General features: G+C 39.6%; 1 protein-coding gene across 3 annotated transcripts in view; it reads right to left on the minus strand.

Annotated features, from left to right (window-relative positions):
* SPHKAP (SPHK1 interactor, AKAP domain containing) overlaps positions 1-14,130 on the minus strand; it is a 295,658-nt gene that overhangs the window by 182,514 nt on the left and 99,014 nt on the right. For all 3 annotated transcript variants that reach the window (XR_012883118.1, XM_075861278.1, XM_075861277.1), the window contains exon 2: positions 3,808-3,922. Coding sequence is in view for 2 of the 3 variants with exons in the window: in XM_075861278.1 (XP_075717393.1) it covers positions 3,808-3,922 (115 nt within the window). In the remaining variant the exon portion in view is untranslated. The remainder of the gene's footprint in view (positions 1-3,807; positions 3,923-14,130) is intronic.

Genomic DNA, 14,130 nt, shown 5'->3' on the forward strand with positions numbered 1-14,130 from the left:
AGAACAGAGAGACGCGCATCTATGGCAATGCCCATTGTCTTTTTTTTTTTTTGCCAACTTTTTTTGGGGTAAATCTGCACCACAATTTGGTTCGATTTTTTTGCCGGAATTCCCTGCGGGTTCTAGGACAGAAATGCTGCGAACTTTTGCACAGAGTATCTTTCCTGTGTGCACATACCCTAAGGGCATGCCCCCACGTGGCGGATTTCCTCCGCAACTGTCCGCATCAATGCCGCACCTAATCCGGGTTGCGGATTACGGCTGCGGATCTGCCCAAAATGTGCAGTAAATTGATGCGGACTAGCTGCTGCGGACTGCGGAAAAAGTGCTTCCCTTCTCTCTATCAGTGCAGGATAGAGAGAAGGGACAGCACTTTCCCTAGTGAATGTAAACAAATTTCATACTTACCGGCCGTTGTCTTGGTGACGCGTCCCTCTTTCGGCATCCAGCCCTACCTCCCTGGATGACGCGCAGTCCATGTGACCGCTGCAGCCTGTGATTGGCTGCAGCCGTCACTTAGACTGAAACGTCATCCTGGGAAGCTGGACTGGAGACAGAAGCAGGGAGTTCTCGGTAAGTATGAACTTCTATTTTTTTACAGGTTGCTGTATATTGGGATCGGTAGTCACTGTCCAGGGTGCAGAAACAGTTACTGCCGATCGCTTAACTCTTTCAGCACCCTGGACAGTGACTATTTACTGACGTCTCCTAGCAACGCTCCCGTAATTCCGGGAGCCCCATTGACTTCCTCAGTCTGGCTGTAGACCTAGAAATACATAGGTCCAGCCAGAATGAAGAAATGTCATGTCAAAAAAGCAAGACGCATCCGCAGCACACAAAACATGTGCATGACAGCTGCGGACTTCATTGCGGAAATTAGAATCTCCATTGAAGTCAATGGAGAAATTCCGCCATGAGTCCGCAACCAGTCCGCCACTCCTCCGCAACAGACAGAGCATGCTGCGGACACCAAATTCCGCTCCGCAGCCTATGCTCCGCAGCGGAATTTTACGCATCGTCTAAACGAACACTTCTAAATTTAAGTGGAAGTCAATGGAGAAACGGCTCCGCTTCGGATTAACGCTGCGGAGTGTCCGCAGCGGAATTCAAGTGAAATTCCGCCTTGTGTGAACCCAGCCTTATAAGGGTAGGAACACACACAGCATATTCAGGGCAGTTACACTGCGTTAAGCTGCACAGCGTATTCGCCCTGAACACCGCAGGGATCGCCGTCCAAAATCCTGCACCACACTGTAATAATTCCCCTGGCAAAATGCATCACAATGCAGTGCCATTTTCCGGACGGCATTCCCTGCGGTGTTCATGGCGGATACGCTGCGCAGCTTAACACAGTGTATCCGCACTGAATACGTTGTGTGTGTTCCTACCCTAACAGTGTTTTTCATTTTGAAACAATGGGGCTGTATTAAGAGGACCATTTTTTGAGAAAGGGCACTATTACTTATTCATGATATACATGCATTTTAAATAACGGAGTTCGTTTTTACGTCATTTTAACATTTACTAACTACTTACATAAGTAAATCTTACCAGGTGTAAATAGGTTAAGTGTGTACATTCTTTATCCAGTTATTAAGACACGGAAACATACTCCCCGCGCAATTATTTTACAGTGAGATCTTTATAGGAATGGGTTAATTGGAAAAAGACCACTAAATGGCTTCTGCATATATCAGAGGAAAAGATAACCAAATCATTTATTCTAAATCAGATTTCTTCATTCTCAGACACGGAACCTCAGTTAATCGAATTACGCGGCCAAATTACAGGTTATTAAAAGGAAAACAAGCTGTGGATGGATTGCTGCTGAGCAGAGACCAAACAGAAGGCCTTCTGAATTCACAGAGCAGCTCGGCTTCCAGCAAAGTGCAGGACTGGGAGAACTGACGGTACGCTGCTACGTGCACTGAGGACTTATACATTTAGCATGAAGGCGAATGAGTCATCTGAACTACACTAAGGAATTGGAGGGTAAACTATTATTTGAAGATTTTAGAGCACAGACTGTACAGAGCGGCTCGATCATTAATACCTTAGTAAATATTAATATATTTATCAAAGCTTGACATTTTTTGGCATGGGAGTCTGTGGTATAAGAAGACCTCTCCTGCTTGACTCATTATAAGTTCTCCTACAGAACGATTTCAGGTAAACATTTTTATTTTCTGAATCCTCTTCGAGATCTCGGCTTTATACCTAAAAATGTCTTATTTAAAGTACAAGTTTGGAGTAACTATTGCCCGTTTGTGTGGAGAAAAACTGAAGGCAGAATCTGGTATACAAAGGTTTAGAATAGAGCTCCAGGGGGTCTTTTGGTCGTAGGATGGCTGCAGTAAAATCATGGATCACTATGACGCCAGGAGCTTTTCCAATGTACACATGAAGTGTACATCACAAACATGGTGTGAACAGGGCCTAACTCATGATTTTAAAGGAGGATTCCAGTTTCAGCAGATAAATGTTTTTCTTTGTTTGATGAAAAATTATAAAATTTTCCCATATACTTTGCGCATTAATTCCTCATGGTTTCAAGGTTTCTGCATGTTGTCATTTAATAGAAAACTATATAATTTACTTCCAGTGCATAACAATCTGTCCATGGTCATGTGATGGACACACAGGTGCACGACTCGTAACAGTTACAGCCTGCTCCAGGTTTATGTGGGCCCTTGGCGACAGAGCATTAGTGGGCCCCTTTGAAAAAGTTAGGCCCCCAGTTTGTGCCCCCAAATAGACGTTCTGCCCCCAATTTATGCCCCCATATAAAAGTTAGGCCCCCAGTTTGTGCCCCCATAAAAAATGTAAGCCCCCAGTTTGTGACCCCATATAAAAGTTAGGCCTCCTATGCACCTGGCACAGCGCCGTAATCACGTCACGCTGACATGATTACGTCACCTGCGCCAGGACGCTAGCGTTGCGTATGTGAGACGCGGGGCATTGAGTCTGCTCTGCATTAGTAAGCTAAGCTTACCAATGCGGTTTGGCGGCTTGGCCTACTGGAGGAGCATTAGGCACCCAGCGGCTGAGTGGACCCCTACAAGAGCAGGGGGCCCCAACACTTGCCTGAGTTCGCCGGGTGCGGACTTTTAGTCAATATATAATTTCAATTCCTCCAAATTTTTAGGATCTTCAAGATTTTCTGCTTACGGCTAGTATTGGAAATAATCTTATTTAGGCCACTTTTACATGGCAGTATTTTGGTCAGTATTCTGTAATAGTAAGCCAAAACCAGGAGTGGCACCTACACAGAGAAAAATAATAATGAAAATATATGTACCTCTTTCGTTTGGATCCACTCCTGGTTTTGGCTTACAAATACTGATGTAAAATACTGCCCAAAATACTGCCATGTGAGAGTGGCCTTTCCCTCAGGGGCTGAAAACTGGTCCTGATCATGGGCTGCTCACACAGGTGCATGTAACTCTACAAGAGTCCTGACATATAAGGTCACTTTCACACCCCAGTATTTTGGTCAGTATTTTTCCTACACATAAAAAAACTATGATGGAAATATTTGCACCTCTTCTGTGTCATGGACCCATTCTTGGTGTTGGCTCACAAATACTGATACAAAATGCTGACCAGAATACTGCTGTGTAAAAGTGGCCCTAATGAGCTATGCACTGATAGGTTTTCATGTTCTGACTGTAAACATGAATGCTCCATTCACTGATAGCAAGCAGGGATATCGAATTTGGTGAGGAATTGGAATAAAACGTATATCAGAGAGTTACATAAAACTGTAAACCCACTTTAACACACATATCAAATATAGTTTTGCTGTACCTTTTTGCATGCTGTGATGGAACTACCCAGGTTGCTGGTTGATGTGTCATTGATGCTGTTACCACCACTGCTTCCGTGTTTGTTTGCAGGTCCATCCATGGCTGCCAGGTCACAACTGAAATAAAACACATGCAACAAGAATGTCAATCTGTCTATTTTATGGACTTCCTTACTGTGCAGGTTTCTTTTCTTATTATTTTTATACAGATCATTTTATACAGATGACCATGGCATCTAAGTGATTTTACAGATTTTTTTTTTCAGCATTTTAGGCTAATAGTTGTAATATATTTTTTTTTTTTTAAACATGCTTTTTTACTTTTTAGCACATTTGTTCTGTTAATAATATTGTGTTACCCTAAAATCGATTTTTATTTGTGATCGTCATTGTGCACCCTAAATTTTGATATATTACATGTCTATTTTAGGATAATTGTGTCTGGGCTAGTGTTATGACAATGATTGGTGTTTTTTTGGGCGGGGGGGGGGGGGGTATTTTATGTGTTATTTTTTTTATTTTGTATTATTATGGCCTGTCCCTTTAAGATCAGAGAAGAACTTTGGGGGACTTTATTATTTTATCTTTATACTTTTCCATTGTTACTGGGAAATCAGCCTTGTAAGAGCACATTCAGACATGGTAGAATTGCTGTTGAATTCCGCTGCGGACAGTCCGCAGTGGAAACCCATAGCAGCCGTTTTTTTCCATTGGTTTTTCTACCTTTTAGACACTGCAGAAAATAACAGTATGGAATTTAGGCTGCGGTGCAGAATTTTCACACCGCAGCATGCACAGTCTGTTTTCACTGCAGATTTCAGCCTTTGCAGCAAAAATTGCCCAGAAATGCAGTGGCATATATGGAGAGGATGGCCACATAGCTAAGATTAAAATGGGACCCTCAAAATTGTGCCAGGTTTTGCCATCTAGGACAGATGGGCCTGGTGTTTGTCTCTCCATCCATGCCCTTTCTATAGACAACTTCTCACCACCCAGTAACAGAGGGGATGATAACAACATGGGCTTGGCCCCCTCTCTCCAAGGACCTGCTATGAGGTCTGCATCCATGGTATATATACGGCTGTACATAGGTGCCAGGTATGTAGTCTCTAGGAATAGGAACTCTGTAAGAATTCCCAGTCCTTATCATTAAGAATACCTATGCCTAAAATATCAATGTGGCTTATTAGATATCAGCTCTTGTACATGCTCTATATTAAATCTACCTTGAAAAAGAGATATCTTAACTCTTTGACTAATGTGTTATACCTAAGTGATATAATATGGTAGCCTAATATCCTGTAATGAGTTGAATGTTTGAACATAAAGTGAAATAATTGTCTTCAGGTTGTAATTAGATCATTATAGCAAAATAATCATCTAGATCAGGTTGTTCGGCTGTTATTCATCTACAAGTTCTATCATGCCCGGTCAACCTTTCTCAAAAGCGCCAAAGCTTACCTAACCGGTGAAGAATAATGAAAAATTGCATTTACTCCTCACCAGAGAAATTGATTTCAAATAACTATGCGATTGTATAAATTCTGTGCTCAAGATTATCATCCTCATCAGTGATCATCAGAACCTTTAGACAGCGTTCACACATTCAGGATATTATGATGACATCAAATTCGATGACAATCCGCATTGAATGCATGTAAATTGTCTTTTTGTAACCCTGTTTGAATGCAACTGAAAATAATCTGTGAGTATCAACATCAAATCAAACTGCACATCAGGGGGACACATCTGAGTATCGGCCTCGGATTTCTGCCGCAGATCCTGTAGTGAATACCTGTCAGATTTGCCTATAAACATACCCTTATGGAGCTTCTGAAGAATATACTGCATAATATACTCCTATTATCAGCCAGTAATCACTCTTCTAGTCAATGGTGCCGAAAACTTCCTGCTGGTAGGCAGACTCATTGCATATAGTATAAAGATGGATATAAGCACTTTTCTGCTGTCAACCTCTTGGACCCAAATGCCCAAACGGGCCTAAAGCTATACTGTTAATCAAATATGGGACCGTGGACCCTATTACATTACAACAGATCACCTAGCTCTGATAACCCAGAACAATGTGACCCTCAGAAAAGACAGACCATGAATTCTCAGTGGAGGGCTGACCATTGGTACCTGTAAACAGAGGCATAACTTGTAGCTCCTGTGCCCCAATGCAAACTCTGTGACAGATCCCCTATCTACCATATGCCATTTATAAATTCTTATGTGGCAGAGGGACCTTTGGGCCTCCCTGGGGACAATGGCCTAGATGTGACTGCGATCTCTGCACCCGCCATAGCAACAGTCCTGCCTGAAAGTGACTTCTGAAACCTTCAGGGTTATAGTCCCACCGATCCTGGAGCAGGCAGGAGGATTGTCAAGCTCCAATTTATGCAGTCTGAAAAGGTTTGCACTTATTTTAATGGCTTCCTTGGTAATTGGACAAGTCCAGTTTATGCCAATATAACAGGGTCAGTTAAAAATAGTTTTAGAAGGAAATTTCAGGGCGCCTTCAAGGCAAACAAGCTACTTAATTGACACACAGAGATGTATATGTATATAAAGTGTTTGATAAATTAGATAAACACGTTCTCTGATCATTATATAGGAAATAAATATGTTCAGTTCTTTGTTCTTGTCAGTCCAAAACCCTAACAATTACTTGTAAGAGAATAACTCAACTCTTATGCACAGGGAAAGATCCGTATGACATCTATAACAGGCTGATGAATGGGATATGGATATGTAGAATGTACGTATGAGAATGACATTATTTATTACATTTTTTTCGGCCAGTAAATACAATCAATGTACAGTATGTTACAAATATTTCTAGTACTGACATATATACTCTATAAAAACAGCTAAAAAAGATTTGTCTATTGTTGTAACAGGCTGTCGTGAAGCTTTTATGATGTGCTTCTATATAGTAGATGGTGCCTTATAGCATGTAAGGAAATATCCATCTGGAATGAGTATATAGAATTAAGAGAATGTTCCATTATCCTGCATATGTTCAGCCTGGACTTTCACAGGGAATATACAATATTATATAAAACATACATTTTGTTCATACAAATGCTTGACCACCTCCATCTTTAGTATCTTATGATTTTCAGATATGCAAAAGGCCACAAAGAATAATTATCTTTTCAGTAGTCCCGAATTAATGTCCACGAAGCCTAGGGTTTTAGTCTTTAAAGGCTATGTAAACCTTTGAATGACATTTTTTTTTTAATTAAAAAAGGTCAATTAGTGTAATTTGTGCAACTTTATAAATAGTTTTTATTAAAAATTCTTTTTACTTTTTGAGATACAGCTGCTCTATATTCCCTATACAGGACAGCTGTATCGTTCTCTAAATCCTGCTCCCGTCTGCTCCGTGAAAGTGGACCTGACGGATTCAGAGAAAGCGGGTCCTGCGTGTCTGTGACACGCAGGATCCACTAGTAATCGATCACATTTAAGTTCATAACTTAGATGTGATATATTACAGGTGGATCCTGCATGTCAGAGACACGCAGGACCCACTGACACTGAACACGTCAGGTCCACGGGACTGACGGATTCAGGTCATAGCGAAAGATACAGCTGCCCTGTATAGAGAATACAGAGCATCTGTATCTCAAAAAGTTAAAATTATTTTTAATAAAACTATTTATAAAGTTGTACCAATCAAACTGAAAGACATTTTTATTTAAAAATAAAAATAAAAAATGCCATTCAAAGGTTTACATAGCCTTTAAAGGATCTAGCACCATGGACAGCAACCAATCAGCAATACATTTCATGAAAACGTGAGGCATAGTCACAAACCAAACAGTATTCCTTCTCCCTGAAACCATATAAAATATGCTGTTAAGATGTAGGGATGTAGCAGTTCTGCCTTTGTCATGGAAGCCTTCTTTATGGTAACCTTTTTAATTTAGATAACCTGGTTTATATATATATTATTAGACCAAATAGACTTGTAAAGAAATGAATGTAGAAAATGTAGTAATGGAGCTGGAATTGTTATCAGATTATTGTCACATACTATATACTATACAACACAAGTTGGAGAGTGGCAGTAAGAAGAGCGTGAGGGATGAAAGAGAGAAGCTAAATATGGAGGAGAATTACTCTTTTGTGTTTTGTTCTGCTTATCCTTTGGGTAAGAGGTTTACAAATGTTCCTTCAAGGCTGTTATTTTTGTTAAATCTATCGCTCAAGCTTTCATGAAGCTAAAAAAAAGGACATAAAAGAACATTTTACATATCCAATTAAAAGACACAGCACACAGCAACTTCATTAAAGCATTATTGCATATGTCCCACTGGCGGTAAATGGCTCACCTAAAGAATGTACCCAAATGGGTAGCAGCATTACATAGTCCCTATAATTCATTTCTTGATACCCAGTCGTCATTGGAGTGACTCTCAGAAGGCCAGAGGATAGAAGAAATGTGTGAAAAGAAAGGCAATAAATAGAAATAAGCAGAAGCATTGGTGGATGGAAAATAATTTCTAGTAAAGGCCAGAAACCAGGGGAATTATTGGCATTACTTGGCATGGAACTGGCATTACACGAGGCTCTCATGCTTGGAACGCTCCCGCTGTAGTCTGACTTGGCAGTATACAGTTCCTTAGATCAGTAGCATCTACTGTGTCATCTAAATCTGATTCATTACTATCTAATGCATCAGGTCACTGTGACTTCAAGAAATACATTTCATGGCATATGTCATGTGTCTTTGCTCCTTTGAAATGGAAAATTCTGGCTATTAGAAGCACTTGACTTATCAAGTTTATACTCTTCTTTATGATTGGGATATACATGATCTAAACTATGACATCTCCATAATAAAAAAGAAATCGACTCATCCTTTTTGTCACATTCTATGAAAAGCCGTACTGCAGTTGAAGCTTGCCAACATTAACCCTTTAGTGACCAGTCTATTTTAGGCCTTATTGACCAAGCTATTTTTTACGTTTTTTCCATCATCTCAATCAAAGAACTATAACATTTTTATTTTTGCGTCGACATAGCTGTAGACAAGTTGTATATTTTAATAGCACCATTTTGGGGTAAATATAATTTATTGCTAAACTTTTTTTTTGGGGGGGGCGGGGAATAGAAAAAAACAAGCAATTTTGCCCCACTTTTTTGCATCCTAAATTTACGCCGTTTATCGTGTGGTATAATTGACACAATAACTTTATTCAGCAGGTTGTTACGATTTCAACGATACCAAATTTATATAGATTTTTTTATGTTTTCCTACTATTACACAGTAAAAACACTTATTTTTTCAAAATTAATAGATTTTGTGTCTCCAAATTTGAAGAGCCATAACTTTTTAATTTTTCTGTCGATGCAGCTGTATGAGGACTTTTTTTGCGGGACGACGTGTAGTTTTTATTGGTACCATTTTGAGGTACATGCGACTTTTTGATCAGTTTTTCTCAGTTTTTTTTAAGACTTCGCAGAAAACAGCAATTTTTGCATTGTTTTTTATTTTATTTTTTTACTGTGTTCGCCAAGTGGGTAAACAATGTAATATCTTTATAGTTGGGGTTGTTACGGACGCGGCGATACCAAATATGTGTGAATTTTTTATTTGTATATTTTTTTAATAATAAAGCATTTTGTAAGGTGAAAAGGTGTTTTTTTTTCCACTTATTTACTTATTATTAACTTTGTTAAACTATTTTTTACGTTTTTACTAGTCCCACTAGGGGACGTCACTCTGCGATCATCCGATCGCTTTTATAATACACTGCAATACTTCTGTATTGCAGTGTTACTGCCTGACCGTTTAAAACGGACAGGCATCTGCTAGGCCATGCCATAGGCATCCACTACAGGCAGACTTGAGGGTCTTTATTAGGACCCCGGCTGCCATAGAAGACTCCGACACCCTGCAATCTTATCGCCCGGTGTCGGTGGGGTGAGAGGGAGCCCCCTCCCTCTCTTCAAAACCACTCAGATGTGGCACTCGCTATTGAGCTCCGCATCTGAGGGGACTAAAAGGGCGAGATCAATACTGATATCAAGCTCACCCGTTCGAGCAGGGCTGTTCCTTGCTCTCAGCTACCTCCGGTAGCTGAGAGATTTAACGGCTCCCTGCTCTCTTTCTTTATTCAGCGCCGTAAAGAGGCTATTGCATCGGAATAATGCCGTTAGTGGCCACCATTAAAACACTAATGGGTGGTCATTAATGGCTTAAAGGGCTTTAACAGTTTCAGCAAATAAAGCTTATTTGTTGTATTATGTAAAGTGATACCATTTTTCAATATACTTTCTGTATCAATTCCTCACCGTTTTTAAGATCTCTGCTAGCAGTCATTGAAATAGGAATCTGTATTGTGTGCCTTCAGGTAATAAAAATGTGTCTTGATCATGTAATGGACAAAAAGGTCTAAAACACATACTGTAACTGTAATGAGCGGAGCACCTATATTATATGACCAGGACAGATTTTTATTAACTATTATTATTTACTGCAAGCAGAGATCTTGAAAATTGTGGGTTATTAATAAAGAAAGTATATCGGAAAATTGTATAACTTTTCATTAAACAAAGGTTAACAGAGTACACCTTCAATCCCAAAAGGCCATGCGCCTTACATTTATGGTGCTGAAAATATGTAGTTAGCGACCAGCCACATAAACGTACAGCAAAGTATGGATGGGAGGATTGCTGTGATTGATAGCTGACTGACAGTGAGTGACAGTCGGCCTCCTTCAGCAATGACTAAGATCTGAGTAACTCTGATCTTCAGCAACGGCAGAGTAACTCTGAATCTCGAACATTTAACCCTTTAGATGCTGCGGGCGATAGTGACTCTGGCATCTAAGTCATTTAAACAAATGGTGGGGGTTCACTTTGTCCTCCAACCACGACGGTTAAATATTGCAACCAGGGGGCGAAGAAAGGCCCCCAGGGCTGTCATATAAAAATGCCTAAGATATATATATATATATCTACTGATACACAAACAGAAATGAGCAGCACTCAATATTCAATTCCAAGATGGTTGTGGATGCAGGCAGGTAATCCCGATCCAAGGGATATAGGTAAATATAGAAGAAATCCCACAACGTTCATTCAGTCAGCACATACTGCTACGTTTCCATACTCCTATAGCAGGACGGAAATGTTGCAGCGTTTGCTGACTGAATAAACCACTTTTTCTTACTACATCGGAGTGCTGTGGGATTTCCTATTTATATATATATATATATATATATATATATATATATATATATATAAAAGTAGAAAAATCTTGCAGCACTCCAATTTGTGAAAAAATTGTGGTTTTGTTCAGTCAACAAAAGCAACGTTTCTGTCCAACAATAGGACCTTTAGGACCTTTATCAAGCATGCAGATTTTTCTACTTTTCTACATTGTTTAGTCCTTGGATCAGGACGACTTGCTTGGCACCCATACAACTTTGTTTTGTGAGTGCTGCTGTTTTCTATTTTCTCTATATACACACATATCTACACACCCCTGTTAAAATGCCAGGTTTTTGTCATGTCAAAAAATCAGTACAAGATGAATCATTTCAGAACTTTTTCCACCTTTAATGCGACCCATAATCTGTACAATTCCATTGGAAAACAAACTGAAATAATTTAGAGGGGAAAAATAAAAATAACAAAACTACAATAATGTGGTTGCATAAGTGTGGACACCCTCTTATAATTGGGAATGTGGTTGTGTTCAGAATTAGCCAATCACATTTAAACTCATGTAAATAGTAGTCAGTACATAGCTGCCATTATTTAAAGTGATTCTGAATAACCCCATATAAAGTTCAGCTTTTCTATTAGGATTTTCCTGAATTTTCTTTGTTGCATGTGACAGCAAAAGCCATGGTCCGTAAAGAGCTTACAACACATCAAAGGGATCTGATTGTTGAAAGGCATCAGTCAGGAGAAGGGTACCAAGAATTTCAAAGGCATTAGATATACCATGGAACACAGTGAAGACGGCCATCAAGAAGTGGATTACATTTGGCACAACAGTGACATTACCAAGAACTGGACGTCCCTCAAAACTTGATGAAAAGACAAGATGAAAATTGGTCCGAGAGGCTACCAGGAGGCCTATAGCAACATTAAAGGAGATGCAGGACTTTCTGGCAGGTACTAGTTGTGTAGTGCATGTTACAATAATATCCCGTATTATTCATATGTCTGGGCTGTGGGGTAGGGTGGCAAGACGAAAGCCTTTTCTAACAAAGAAAAACATCCAAGCCCGGCTATGTTTTGCAAAGACCTACATCAAGTCTGCCAAAAGCATGTGGGAAAACGAGTTATGGTCTGATGAGACCAAGGTTGAAGTTTTTGGCCATAATTCCAAAAGGTATGTTTGGCGCAAAGCCAACACTGCACATCACCAAAAGAACACCATACCCACAGTGAAGCATGGTGGGGGCAGCATTATACTTTAGGGCAGTTTTTCTGCAGCTGGAACTGGGGCTTTAGTCAAGGTGGAGGGAATTATGAACAGTTCCAAATATCAGTCAATATTAGCACAAAACCTGCAGGACTCTGCTAAAAAGATGAAGATAAAGAGGAATTTCACCTTTTAGCATGACAATGACGCAAAGCATACCTCCAATCAACCAAAGAATGGCTTCACCAGAAGAAGATCAAAGTTTTGACATGGCCCAGCCAGAGCACAGACCTGAATCCCATTGAAAATCTGTGGTGTTACCTGAAGAGGGCTGTACACAGGAGATGCCCTCGCAATCTGACATTTTTGGAGCGCTTTTGCAAGGATGAGTGGGCAACAATTGCCAAGTCAAGATGTGCCATGCTGATAGACTTCTACCCAAAAAGACAATGCAATAATAAAGTCAAGATGTGCCATGCTGATAAACTACCCAAAAAGACAATGCAATAATAAAGTCAAAGGGTAATTCAACAAAGTATTAGTTTAGTATTAGTTTAAGGGTGTGCATATTTATATTTATTTACAACCACAATTGTACAAATTATAGGTGACATTAAAGGTGGAAAAAGCTCTGAAATTATTCATCTTGGACTGATCTTGTAACATGATAAAAACATGGAATTTGAACAGGGGTGTGTAGACTTTTTATATCCACTGTATATATACACCACAAAAGGTGCTAATGAATAATACAACTCATCCCACAAAAAACAAGCATCAAATATCCATGTAAATGGGGAAAAATAAAAAAGTTATGGCCGCCGGTACGTAGTGAGGCAATAATTAAATTGTTAAGGTGAAATGTGAATATGTGTTTGGATAACGTGAAATATACAAGTACAAGATGTCTATGGTGACTAAGCCTGATCTTAGTACAAGCGTATTATATTGTAAGGTTCACCATTAGGAAGTTTCGAGTAGTTTACATGTTCAAATCTAACTAAACCTTTAAAAAACTTTTGACATGTCATAAAGACACGTCAGAAGTTTTCATCATTGGGGGTCCGGGAACTGAGACCCCCACGATCACTATTACAAAGTGCTCAGGTGAGTGCTGTTCCACTACGTTTTTTATTGACTTTTCTCAGAAAGCCGGGCGAGCAGTGTATGGACATATACCCTTTATATTCAGCCTGAAGAGTGCTCGCTTGGCTTTCTGAGAAAAGCTGATCATAAATGAAGCGGCACAGTTTAGCTTAGTTACCCTTTAGGAACCGTAAACCGATTACAGAAGGAAATGTAAGCATGCAGGTTCACATATTCATAGATGCAGATCCCATTTCCGATATTGTGTCTGCGGAAAAAGTACCACCCGCCTCCACAAGTGCCATACAATTAGCCAACAAAGGTGGAGAGAATTGGACTGAGGGTTATGTCACACTTATCATGGACAATGAATAGGGATGGGAGGGAGAACAAGAAAGGCCATTTTCATTTTTATTATAGGGCTTCCTATCTGTAATGCGGTATATGCCCTTAATAAATGTCCCTATATAGTTCATCATCCTAGAAAACAATGGTACCAAATGAAGATGGCATTGCATGATGGGCAATGCAGTAAAATGCTACAGTAATGTACTATATTGATATGGGACATTTCACAATTCCAGAACCATTTAATTATTTATAGCAATAGCTACAGAAGTGAAAACAGACCTGCAGTATCATCTCAGGGAGCTGCCACGTATGTGAATCCTTTTGTTTTCTGTGGGAACTAATGGTATCATTGATTTACTCCAGTTAAACAATTGACTGGGCCTGTGGGGGATTCACTTAGTTGATCAGCCATTAATTGATTTCCTATCTAAAGGGAGGATTATTTAGCGTCTTTTCCCAATCAATATTCAATTTGAAGGAACACTATACTAGA

Source organism: Rhinoderma darwinii, chromosome 4 (assembly GCF_050947455.1).
Source record: "Rhinoderma darwinii isolate aRhiDar2 chromosome 4, aRhiDar2.hap1, whole genome shotgun sequence".
Classification (NCBI taxonomy): domain Eukaryota; kingdom Metazoa; phylum Chordata; class Amphibia; order Anura; family Rhinodermatidae; genus Rhinoderma; species Rhinoderma darwinii.